The sequence below is a fragment of the Balaenoptera musculus genome, chromosome 11 (assembly GCF_009873245.2).
Source record: "Balaenoptera musculus isolate JJ_BM4_2016_0621 chromosome 11, mBalMus1.pri.v3, whole genome shotgun sequence".
In the NCBI taxonomy this organism is placed as follows: Eukaryota; Metazoa; Chordata; class Mammalia; order Artiodactyla; family Balaenopteridae; genus Balaenoptera; species Balaenoptera musculus.
In genome coordinates this window covers 73,436,303-73,449,765 of record NC_045795.1, presented here as the reverse complement: position 1 = coordinate 73,449,765, position 13,463 = coordinate 73,436,303, and the positions used below count along the sequence as shown (strand labels likewise).

Genomic DNA, 13,463 nt, shown 5'->3' with positions numbered 1-13,463 from the left:
CCCACTACTGGGCATATACCCTGAGAAAACCATAATTCAAAAAGAGTCATGTACCACAATGTCATTGCAGCACCATTTACAATAGCCAGGATATGGAAGCAACCTAGGTATCCATCAACAGATGAATGGATAAAGAAGATGTGGCACATATATACAATGGAATATTACTCAGCCATAAAAAGAAACAAGATTGAGTTATTCGTAGTGAGGTGGATGGGCCTAGAGTCTCATACAGAGTGAAGTAAGTTAGAACGAGAAAAACAAATACCGTATCCTAACACCTATATATGGAATCTAAAAAAAAAAATGGTTCTGATGAACCTAGGGGTAGGACAGGAATAAAGACGCAGACGTAGAAAATGCACAGGGAGGGGAAGGGTAAGCTGAGGACACGGGGAGGGGAAGGGTAAGCTGGGACGAAGTGAGAGAGTAGCATTGACATATATATACTACCAAATGTAAAATAGATAGCTAGTGGGAAGCAGCTGCATAACACAGGGATGTCAGCTTGGTGCTTTGTGACCACCTAGAGGGGTGGGAAAGGGAGAGTGTGAGGGAGGCACAAGAGGGAGGGGATATGGAGATATATGTATACATATAGCTGATTCACTTTGTTATACAGCAGAAATTAACACAACATTGTAAAGCAATTATACTCCAATAAAGATGTTTTAATAAAAAAGAAAATTCTAGAGAACCGACAAAAACTAAAGAAAACCTAGTAACGTAATTGAGTTTAGCAAGGTCACAGAATACAATGGCAGTATACCAAAATCAATTGTTTCTATATATTTCTATACAAATTTGTAGCAGTAAACAATTGAAAATTCTAAATCTTAAAAATATTTACAATACCATGAAAAATATTAAATATTCAGGAATAAATTTAAGAAAATATATGTTAGACCTTTACAGTGAAAGCTATAAAACATTGCTGAGAGAAATTGAAGACCTAAATAAATGGGGGCATGTTGTTTATGGATCAGAAGACTGTATTTGTTAAACTGCCAATACTCTCTCAGTAAATCTGTTGGTTCAATCTAATCCCAATTAGAATCCCAACAGGCTTCTTTTTTTTTTTTTTTTCAGAAATTAAGAAGATACTTCTGAAATTTATGTAGAAATTCAAAGGTCCTAGAATAGCCAAAACAGTTTTCAAAAAGTAAAATTTATACCTTATGATTTCAAAACTTGGTTTAAGCTTACAGTAATGAAGACATTATGTTCTTGGCATAGATACCAATAAAAAGTTCAGAAATACAACCACACATGTATAGTCAGTTGATTTTCAACCAAGGCATCAGAGCAATTTTTTGAGAACTGGAACTTCTGAGTATTCATATAGAAGAAAGAAAAATGAAGCTCAACCCATACTTCATACCATTCACAAAAATTAATTTGAGATGAATCATATACCTAAATGTAAATACTAAAACTAAAGAGCTACTTTAAGAGATTTCTTAGGACCCAGAAAGCATTAACCATAATAAAAAATTAATTGACAAAATGGGCTTCAATAAAATTTAAAACTGCTCTTCAAAAAGATATTATTAAGAAAATGAATAAGCAAGCCACAAACTGGGAGAAAATATTCTTAATACATATAACTGACAAAAGACTTGTATTCAGACTACATCCTACAACTCTATAATAAAAAGACATAACTTTTTAAGGCAAAAATAATTCAACAAAGATTATACATTTGGTTAAATAAGCATACGAAGAAGAGCTCTATACCATCAGTCAGGGAAATTCAGATTTAAAACACAGTTACCACCACTACTTCATCCACTAGAATGGCTAAATTAAAAGAGACTGGAAATACTAAATGTTGTTGAGATGTAAAGCAATTTCATAAATTTCTAGTGTAAATGGAAAATGGTATAACCACTTTGGAAATACCTTTGGAAGTTTCTCATAAAGTTAAACATTTACCCTTTGACCCAACAGATCCACTTCTTCGTGTCTATTCAAGGAAATGAAAATATGTGTACACAAATTTGAATTTCACAACAGTTTTATTTATGATAGCTGAAATCTTGAAATAATGCAAGTGTCCAACAACAGAAGACTGAACAAACAAATTGTGGTCTATTCATAGTGAGCTCCTACTCAGCCAAACAAGAATGAACTACCAGTACATGCAACAACACCGCTGAACCTCAAATCTTAGCCTAACTCTAAGAAGCCATTTACTGTGATTTCATTTATATAAAGTAATAGAATAGACAAAATTAATCTAAAGTGAAAGAAGTTAGTACTTGCCCTTAAACTGTATGAATGCTGAGATTGATTGGAGAGCTGCACAAAAGATCGGTCTGGGGTGATCAAAATGTTCTATATCTTGATAGCGTATGGTATACAGATGTATGAAATGGTCAAAACTCATTGAACTGAACCCTCAAAGTCTATGAGTTTCACAGTATGAACATCAAAAAGATCATATGGTTAACATACGTTGAGCATTTACTATATGCTAGGCACTATTAGAAGTGCTTACATGTATTTAAACACTGAATCCTAACAACTCTATGAGAGATGTGTCATTATTATCACCATTTTACAAATAAGGAAAGAGAGGCACAGAGAGGACTAAGTAACTGCAAAGATTATATAACTGGTGAGTGGTGGAACTGGAATCCAAATCCAGACAGTTTGGCTCCAGGGCCCAAACTCTTGCATCCCTCAGAGGAATATATTTAAAAGGTGTTGTCAGTAGAGGTTAACGGGAGGGAGTTGACAGAGAGATAAGGGAATAGAATATAATTCAAAATTTTTGAAGTATACCAGGGTAATTAAATTAAATCTCAAAATATGGCCATGTGAGTGGATTAAGGAGTGAAGAGGAGAGGAAAACTTTAAGAAAAGGTTAAGGGACCTTTAGGGTGTTGAACAGTATGTCAGAAGGTAAGATGAACCTGGTCCCAGCATTTTCCAGGAATGCGTGTACAGGATGGTGTGTGTGTACCTGAGGAGGTAGAAGGAGTGACTGGGGCATGAGGTGAAGCTGAAAGGGTGGAAGAGCCTGTCTCTGCAATGCCTCAGGCTTCAAAGAAGATAGGGTTCCCAGTCAGAAGACCAAACTCTCTTCTAGTGCCACCTCGCCCCATGGCCTCAAAGTAGGGGGCTGTAGAAGCACTGGTGAACTGCATAAGTGAACTTCAACTCCAGGCTTGAAGGGGAAGTAATATCTCAGAGAAAAGCCAGGTTTCAGTTAAGGTGTGTAGGACCCTTAGAAGAATATAAAGAATATAGGTACTTTTCAGTAGTAAGGATTTCAAAAGGCACAGTGAAAGGGTGACTTGAGGATTAGCAAGAGAAAGATGGGACAGCTGTTTCAGGAAGAGATAGCTTGCTGGAGGATAGGAACTGGGAGGTAGAGATTGATTGCTGAACAGGTATAATGATGACACTTCTACAAGGAATTTGCCTTTCCTTGGTTCAGCCATGAGCTACTACCGTGGCAGCCCCGACCTCCAGTCATCAACTCCCCTCTCTCCATGTAAGGACTTGTGGTGATTTGCTTTCCCTGGGGAAATTGCTTTTAATACACTAGTAATATGTAATTACTTCCCCTGACCACGTGGAAATTACTATTGCAATCTCTGCTTACACCACTTAATAATCACAATATGATGGTGAAAAAGATAGATAAAGTCATTGTAATCAGATTTTCTCTTGAGAAATTAAAGCTAAAGTGAAAAATTATTTTGAAAGGCTCAAGAATAAAAGTCTTAAAACCTTGTTTTTTGTTATTTCAGGAGCATGAAAACAGAATGAGGTTCTAAAATTCTGGAAAAGATCACTTTATGATTGCTAGGTTATGAAATTGTAATTTTTTGTTTGTCATTCCTTTTTAGCAAGGCAATGCTGGCTAGAGCTGTGTACTGTTAGCAACTCAGGCTCTTTACACACACGCAACATGAATCCATCATCTTCAGATCTTTCCTACGATATTGGCAGAGAATAGGGGCACAGGAAATGAAAAGAGTTCTGGGACAACCAAGAGCTTGTTATTGCAAGCTCTTGAATGTGTCTGTGTGCGCGGGTGTGTGTGTGTGCCTGTGCGTGCATGTGTTTCACCAGTGCAATGAAGCCATATGGCCAAAACATTTCAGTAAAAACTAGAAACTGATGCTTTGAATAATGCTTTCACCCTTTGGCAGTCAGTTGTTTCACGTAAAATTCCATGCTGGAACTAGATACCATAAACTCTCTTATCAATCCAAGAAACAAACTAAACAGAACTGTCTCTTCTTTATCAAGATTGCTGTCTTTCCTGTGCTTATTTCTTAAGGACCCATAATTATAAATATTTTAGATCAAGAGCTCTTCCCTGATGGCCTAGAGTTGCACATAGGAATAAAGTGATTAGTGATCAAGAAAAATGCAAAAAAGGGATTTTAAGAGTGAATGATATCCCCAAGGATAATGAAAATATTTTATAAAGATCAGCTGTAATTCAGATAACCCACCTGTTAATAGTAGAGAGTTCATACTCTTTTCTAAAACTTCAGAAAATTATCACAGAATTTATATGAATAATGAGTTATTTGTGGAAGCTTATGAAAATTGTAACCTTTATAAATATCAGCTAAACCAAAAAAAAATTTCTATCCACTAAACTAAAAAAAATTTTCTATTTCCTCTAACCAAGGAAGATTTGTGAAAGATATTCCCATCTTTTCCAGGAATTACTCCCATCTGTACTTCTAAGAGATGGATTCACTAAATAACTTACCAGTTCTCACACATTTATGGTGTTTGTCGAATGATGATATAATGAAAGATTGAAAGTATTTGTGTAGGCATGTATGTATATGCATGTCTTCGTATATTCATACACACACATGCATACCATTATTTGTTAAGTACTTTCCGTGAAGCATGAGTCCAGGCAGAGGGAATAAAAGCAGTTTGACTGGGATATATAAGAAGTGTGTAAATCACACCTACAACACAAGCAACAAAATCAAAAGTAAACAACAACTGGGATTACATCAAACTAAAAAGCTTCTGCACAGCAAAAGAAACCATTAACAAAGTGAAAAGACAACCTATGAAATGGAAAAAATATTTGCAAGCCATATATCTGATAAGGAGTTAATATCAAAAAATATACAAAGAACTCATACAACTCAATAGCAACAAAACAATCCAATTAAAATGGACAAAAGACCTGAATAGACATTCTTCCAAAGAAGATATACAAAAAGCCAACAGGTATATGAAAAAATGCTCAACATCGCTAGTCATTAAGTAATTGCAAACTAAAACCACAGTGAGATGTAACTCATACCTGTTAGAATGGATATCATCAAAAAGACAAGAGACAAATGTGTATGATTGCAGAGGAAAGGGAACCTTTGTGCTTTGTTGGTGGGATTGTAAATTGGTATAGCCACTATGGAAAACAGTGTGGAGGTTCCTCAAAAACTTAAAAATAGAACTACCAAATGATCCAGCAATTCCACTTATGGGAACATCGTCAAAGAAAACAAAAGCACTAACTCAAAAAGATATCTGCACCCCCATATTCATTGTAGCATTATCTACAAGAGCCAAGACATGGAAACAACCTAAGTGTCCGTCTATAGATGAATAAGGAAGTTGTGGCATATATGTACAATGGAATATTTTTCAGCCATAAAAAAGTGAGAAAATCCTACCATTTGCAACAACATGGATAGACCTTGATGGCATTTTATGCTAAGTGAAGTAAGTCAGATAGAGAAGGATAAGTACAGTATGATCTCACTTATATGTGGACTCTAATGAAAACAACGCAAAACAAAAACCACCAGACTCATGGAAAAAGAGATCAGATTTGTGGTTACTAGATGTAGTGGGGGGTGGGGTGAGGGCAGAGCAGGAATTGAAGGAAAGTAATCAAAAGGTACAAACTTCTAGTTATAAGATAAATAAACACTAGGGATGTAACGTACAGCATGGTGACTATAGTTAACACTGCTGATGAGCTATATAGGAAAGTTGTTAAGAGAGTAGATCCTGAGAGTTCTCATCACAAGGAGAAATCTTTTTTTTTTCTTTCTGTTGTATGTGTATGAGATGATGGATGTTAACTAAATCTATTGTGGTAATCATTTCACAATACATGTAAATCAAATCATCATGCTGTACACCTTAAACTTATATAGTGATGTCAATTATTTCTCAATAAAACTGTGGAAAAAAAGAGAAAAAATGGGTGTAGTAGGTAAGAGCCTGGTTTCCTGGACTTGCACTGTTTAAAGGAGGTCGACACCAGTTCCCAAGCAGATCTGGCAGATTCTGATTGGGTCTTCCGGTGCAGCCAGCTGGAGGGTTCATCTAAGCAGAGAATAAAGGGGGAGGGTCCTGAGAAAAAATGCCCAGCACATTCCCATACCTCCCTGGGCCTGGAAGCCCTTATTAGTTGTTCAAAACGAAACTCAGATGTCACCTCCAAGCGTTTCCTAGACGTAGGAAGACTCAAAATATTTATTTCAAAAAAAAAGATAATTTAAAAAGCAGTTATTAACTCTAGAAATCTAAAGAAGTTGCATAAGGAAAGGAAAGGTAATCATAGAGCATCACTTGGCTCAGTTGTGTACAATATTTACATAGTCACAATAAGGTAAACACAGAATATGAATTTTAAAGAAAAGAGAGAAAGAGAAAGAATGAGAGATAATTATCTAGGGAGGATGGAGTCAGAAAAGTTAGGTGTATAAGTCAGCTAAAAATCTTATCTACCATAATAGGAAGTCAGCAGATAATGTCTAAAATTGATGAATCAAGAGGTATTATTTTAAAATACAGGGAGAGGCTTCCCTGGTGGCGCAGTGGTTGAGAATCTGCCTGCCAATGCAGGGGACACGGGTTCGAGCCCTGGTCTGGGAAGATCCCACATGCCACGGAGCAATTAGGCCCGTGAGCCACAACTACTGAGCCTGCGCGTCTGGAGCCTGTGCTCTGCAACAAAAGAGGCCGCGGTAGTGAGAGACCCGCGCACCGCGATGAAGAGCGGCCCCCACTCGCCGCAACTAGAGAAAGCCCTCGCACAGAAACGAAGACCCAACACAGCCAAAAATAAATAAATTAATTAATAAAATAAAATACAGAGAGAAAAAAGGGTTAAGAGTTGACAGTATGATTGCATGAGTAGAAAAGTGACAAAGGGCTACATTTTGTATAAAACTTGTTAAGCCCGTGTCTAACACCTGATAAGCACTTAGCACCTATGGGGAAGAATGGATGAATGCGATTCCTGATAGGACAAACCAGCTGAAAGATTGGAATTGGGGCATAATGTTAAGTTTTTAAGGAATGGAACCCAAATTTGTAACAACAATAATAATGCTAGTATAATAATGTTAATAATTAGTGTTGGATAGCTGGAAACCCCAGTACCTCCATATAACCTGGATTTTACCAAGCCATGGTGTTTCACCATATGGCATGCATACTGGATTTGTCCCTTACATTTCACTTCCTATGCTAGCCTTCAAACCAGACCCTCCTCACTTCATGCTTAAATGACTGATGGAGGCTAATTGGTGCTTCTGTGCCTCAGTCTGTCTCTACTCTGCCTCAGCCTTCTTCCCAGTACCACTCTACCACCCCAAACGTTCCTGCATCAGGGTTAGTCCAGACTTCCAATACTCTACTTTTCTCACATTCGGCTTCAAGAACCACAGTGACACTTGACCCTCTGGGATCCAAGTTTCTCTTCTTGATCTTCCAGCTCCTCCAGAACCTGGCCTCACTGCCTTATCCCACATTACTTCCCACACTTCCCCAGAGCACCCCATCCCGCTGGTCAAGCCAACCTTATTGTTACATCACACTCAATCCTACCTCCTACCTTTTATTACACCTGACTCCTTTTTCCCCGAAAGACCAGAGCATTCTCATCACCTGGGAATAAAATGTTACTGTTGAGACATCTACAAAGAAAATAATTTTACATATTTAATCAATAATTTACTGCAATCTCTTTTACTTTTCTACTGTGGAAACAAGCTCAGGTTCTCCTCCATATTAAAATCAATACTTCTAAATGGAATTTGACTTTTAAAATGACATTATTATTTCCTTTATCAATTAATGTATCTTTTAATTTTGATAAGTTAATAAAACAGACCTTATATAAACTGTGCTTCTAAGCAAATAATGGAGGAGCCTAATATTTTAATCAAAGCACAGACAATTTTAAATACTGCTTTTCTTTTAACTGCAAAAATTCTTTTTTCTGCTTTTGCCCTGCCATCTTATATATGTCATAATTTTTTACTAAACGATTATTTGCTCCTTTTCTTTAACTCAGTAAGACCATTTAGAGAATTTATTTGATGAAGTATTGAGGGGTCTAATTGTTTAATGGGCAGAAATTAGTCCCTGCAAGACTACTTTAAAAACTGGCAAATACCTGGCATAATTACAAATTCTTTAGAAGAATCTATTTCTGTACAATAGGTTAATTGGTTATAAATAAACAGCAATGGCTGCAGTTTAGACCCAGCTTCTAATTTCAGTTTCATCCGTGCTTTTTTTTTTAACAAATATAAGTGGCTAATTGTGATCAAATTAGTCCTCTTGAAGGAACAATTGGCTACTTATCCTTGATTTTCAAGATTTAAGTGGTCTAATGCACCTACAATTAGCTTCCGACTAGCATACTGCCTGCTGATCTAGAGTTACTTCCCTAAGTTGTCAAAGCCTTGTCTCACCATGGGAACTCTTTAGCCAGATGACCGGTGTACAGTTTAGATCATGATGATTTCTTTGGAAGAATCAAGACAATTTTTAAGAAAATCGAAGCCAAAACAGATAGATTTGCCTAAAGGGGAAAATTGCTTTGGGGCTGGTTGATCCAGACGATTGCCTCAATTCTGGACTTTGCATTTCATTTATGTGATTTTACATAGTACTTACTCCTCTTTCCCTTTTTAATTTTAGTGGTGCAATCTATGCATTGACTTGGTGGCATTTACCAGTGAAATATTCAAAGGAGCAGTTTTCCAGTCACTGGATGGAATTATTGTCTCAGCTAACTGTAAGCTACGGAAGATCTTCACTTTAAAATGCAAGCCTCAAGACACTGCTGATAAAGATGGTATGTTCAAGCTGCTATTAAGATTTTTTAGTTCTTCAATTTTTAAAAAATTAGACATGCCTTTGGACAGTAATAGTACATGGTAGTGGTTTTTGAAAATTTATCTTACTCTATTTAATTGTGGAAAGAACACTTAACATGAGATCTATTTCAACAAATTTTAAAGTGTACAATATTTTATTGTTGACTGTAGGTACAATGTTGTACAGCAGATCTCTAGAGCTTATTCATCTTGACAAATTATATTAATATATTAATTTTCTAATGATCATGTTAAAATAGAAAGATGGTTGACTTATTCCTCATATTATTTCTAAAGAGACTGGAAATAATACATTAATTACTCATTAAATAATTAATAAATATACTCTGCAGGAAACTGAGCCATCTAGAATTCATAAAGCAGCACAAACTCTCCTGCTAAGATAATCTTAAACAACTGAAAGTATTGAGAGACTACTGATGCTTCTTTTTGAGTTTCGTCTGGGATTATTTTTAACAAAATCAATTCTTCTAGAAGCCCAGGAAACAGGACTGCACATAAGATGGCAAAGGTGATTTCTTAGAAGTTTGCATGTAGACTTTAGATTTGTGCTCCATCTGGATGAGTGCCTATGAAATCCTTCTGTGTTTCATTCTGTGGAACAGGACACTGTAAATTTCATTTGATAATAAAACACAGCAATGCATTTACAGTTCCCCAAAGAGATCATAAACCAGGAAGTATGGCCACTCATATACCACTTAAAGGCTATACAGGAAAGTGAAAGATTTCATTTAAAAAAAAATGGTACCCAGCTAATAAGAAACCTCAAAATTTATAGAAATATAGGTAAATTCTACATCAGATCATAAGAGGTAAATCATAACCTAATTAATACTTTTAATAAATGTAAGGAAAAAAGTGAATCAAAAATTGGCAGATTAAATACATGTTTTTATCTCTGATTTTTCCTTAAGCTGCAATAAAATTATAACATAGGAATAAAAATGGTATAAATCCACCAAAATGAAGAGGAGATAACAACATAAAAATGTTCATAAATTCTGTAAGATTGAGGAGTGACAACTGACTTAAAAGAGCAGAGAAAGCTGAAACTTTTAGGTTTACAGAGAGATTTACCAGTAAGATTCATAACATAGGACCTCAGGTGGGATAAAGAATTGGCTGTCCTAGGAGAGGGTTCAATATGATGGCATAGGAAGATACTGAACTCAGCTCCTCCCACAGACACAACAAATCTACAACTACGTATGGAATAATTGTCTCAGAAAGGACCTGAAAACTGGATGAATAGAGTCTTCCACAACAAAGGGTTAAAGGACAGCATCAAGACAGGTAGGAGAGGCAGAGATAAGTCTGCGCAACGGAAAAAAACCACACCCCAGCCACAGCAATCCACAAATGGGAGCGATCACAAGGGTATGGATCTTTTCCCTGAGGAGAAGGATATTTGAGCTCCACATCAGGCACCCCAACTGCTAGGTCCTACACAAGAGAGACAAGACTCCAAAACACCTGGCTTTGAAAACCAATGGGGAATATGTCCAGGAAAACTATAGAACTGCAGGGATCAGAAACCCACTCTTAAAGGGCTCACATGCAGACCCACCAGACCCAAAAACCAGTTGACCCACAGGACACAAACACCAGTTGAAAAGCACATGGATCATAGGTGAAGGGGTCCTACTTACTAATCTCGAAGCATCTGCTGGAGAGGCAGGAACCAGTTGGGACACTCTCCCAGGACTGAAACACTGGCAGTAGAGCTTTTTGCAGTCTTGGGCTAGTTTGTAATGTCAGTGCTGGCAAGCACCATTTTGGAATTCTCCCTCTAACCTATTATGCCAGTGGGCCCACCCTGCTGGGAACCCCACCCTTAGGGCTGTGCCTTGGCTGGGCACTGCAGCCAGTCTGGGGACCAGCCCCACCCACCAGTGTACCACCGCAACTCCAAAACTAGAAGGCACGCACAGCCCACATAGGGAGGCAGCCATTGAATGCTTGGCTCTGGTGGCCAAGCAGGATTGTGCTTCTGAACCCCACAGGACATGTCCTAAATAAGACCACTCCTTCAAGACTGGGAGAGATAGCTGATTCACCTGATACGTAGAAACAAACAGAGAACAGAGCAAAATAAGGAGACAGAGAAATATGTTCCAATTGAAAGAATAAGATAAAACCTCAGAAAAAGAAATAAATGAAACAGAGATAAGAAGTCTCCTGACAAAGAGTTCAACGATGATCATAAAGTTGCTTATCAAACTTGGAAGAAGAATGAATCAACACAGTGAGAACTTCAACAGAGAGAAAGTATAAGAAAGTACCAAAGAGAATTAGTAACTGAACTGAAAATTACACTAGAGGGGTTCAACAGCAGACTGGATGAGATAGCAGAATGATTCAGTAAGCTTAAGACAAAGCAATGAAAATCACTCAGACAGACCAGCAAAATGAGAAGAGAATTTTAAAAGTGAAGATACCTTAAGGGACCTTTGGAACAACTTCAAGAGAAATAACATTCGCATTATAGGGATCCCAGAAGGAGAAGAGAGAGAGAAAGAGCCAAAACAATTATTTGAAGAAATAGTGGCTGAAAACTTCCCTAATATGGGGAAGGAAATAGACATCCAGGTCCAGGAAGCATAGAGTTCCAAATAAGATGAACCCAAAGAGACACACACACCAAGACACATTATAATTAAAATGGTAAAAGTTAAGGATAAAGAGAGAGTCCTAAAACCAGCAAGAGAAAAACAACTCGTTACATACTAAAGCCCACAAGGCTATTAGGAGATTTTTTAGCATAAACTGTACAGGCCAGAAGAGAGTGGCTTGACATATTCAAAGTGCTAAAAGGAAAAAAAGTCCAACCGAGAATTCTGAACAAGGTTATCATTCAGAATTGAAGGAGAGAGTAAGAGTTTCCAAGATAAACAAAAGCTAAAAGAATTCATCAACACTAAGCCAGCCCTAGAAGAAATATCAAAGGGACTTCTTTAAGCTGAATAAAAAGTAGCACTAATTAATAATAAGAAAATGTATGAAAGTAAAAGTCTCACTAAGAAAAGGTAGATATATAATAAAGGTAGTGGATCAATCACTTACAAAGCAACCATGAAGGTTAAAAGACCAAAATGGTAAAATTAACTAAAATTACGATAATTAGTTAAGGGAAGCATGCAAAAAGATGTCATCAAAAGTACAAAACATGGGGAGGGGTAGTAAAAAGATAAAGCTGTGGAATGTGTTCAAAATTAAGCTGTCACCAACTTAAAACTGGCTACAGTTTACATAGGATGCTGTATGTGAACCTCACAGTAACCACATACACAAAAACTTTATAGCAAATACACAAAAGAAAATGATAAATGAATCTAAACATAACACTAAGGAAAACCATTGAGACACAAAGGAAGAGAGAAAGAGAAGAAGAAAGAAACAGAGAGGAACTACAAAAAGAGCCATCTTCTCAATAAACACAGAAAAAGCATTTGATAAAATTCAACATTTATTTATGATAAAAACTCTCAACAAAGTGGGCATGGAGGGAACTACCTCAACATAATAAAAACCATGTATGACAAGCCCACACCTAACATCATACTCAACAGTGAAAAGATGAAATCTTTTCCTCTAAGATTAAGAACAAGACAGGGGTGCCCACTCTCACCACTTTTATTCAACATAGTATTGGAAGTCCTATCAAGACCAGTTAGGCAAGAAAAAAAAATAAAAGGCACCCAGATTGGAAAGGAATAAGTTAAACTGTCACTATTTGCAGAAGACATGATATGATATGTAGAAAACCCTAAAGACTTCTCCAGAAAAAATGGTGGAATGAATTTAGTAAAGTCACAAGAAACAAAATCAATATACAGAAATTTGTGGCACTTCTATACACTAATAATGATCTATCAGAAAGAGAAATTAAGGAAACAATCCCTTTTTACAGTTGCATCAAAAGGAATAAAACACCTACTAATAAATTTAACCAAGGAGGTAAAAGATCTGAATACTAAAAACTATAAGACACTGATGAAAGAAATTAGAGAAGACACAAATAAATGGAAAGATGTTCTGTGTTCATGGATTGGAAGAATTAATATTGTTAAAAAGTTCATACTACCAAAAGCAATCTGAAGATTCAGTGCAATCCTTATCAAAATTTCAATAGCATATTTCACAGAACTAGACCAAATAATTCTAAAATTTGTATGGACCACAGAAGATTTCAAATAGCCAGAACAATCTTGAGAAAGAAGGACAAAGCTGGAGGTATCATGCTTCCTGATTTCAAGCTCGACTGCAAAGCTCTAGTAATCAAAACAGTATGGTACTACCATAAGAACAGATACACAGATC

At 36.6% G+C, this 13,463-nt stretch overlaps 1 protein-coding gene across 7 annotated transcripts in view; it reads left to right on the top strand.

Moving 5' to 3' along the window:
• Window positions 1–13,463, top strand: part of CFAP20DC (CFAP20 domain containing) — a 282,945-nt gene that overhangs the window by 111,686 nt on the left and 157,796 nt on the right. For all 7 annotated transcript variants that reach the window (XM_036870092.1, XM_036870091.1, XM_036870094.1 and 4 more), the window contains exon 6: window positions 8,941–9,097. In XM_036870092.1, coding sequence (XP_036725987.1) covers window positions 8,941–9,097 — 157 coding nt within the window. The remainder of the gene's footprint in view (window positions 1–8,940; window positions 9,098–13,463) is intronic.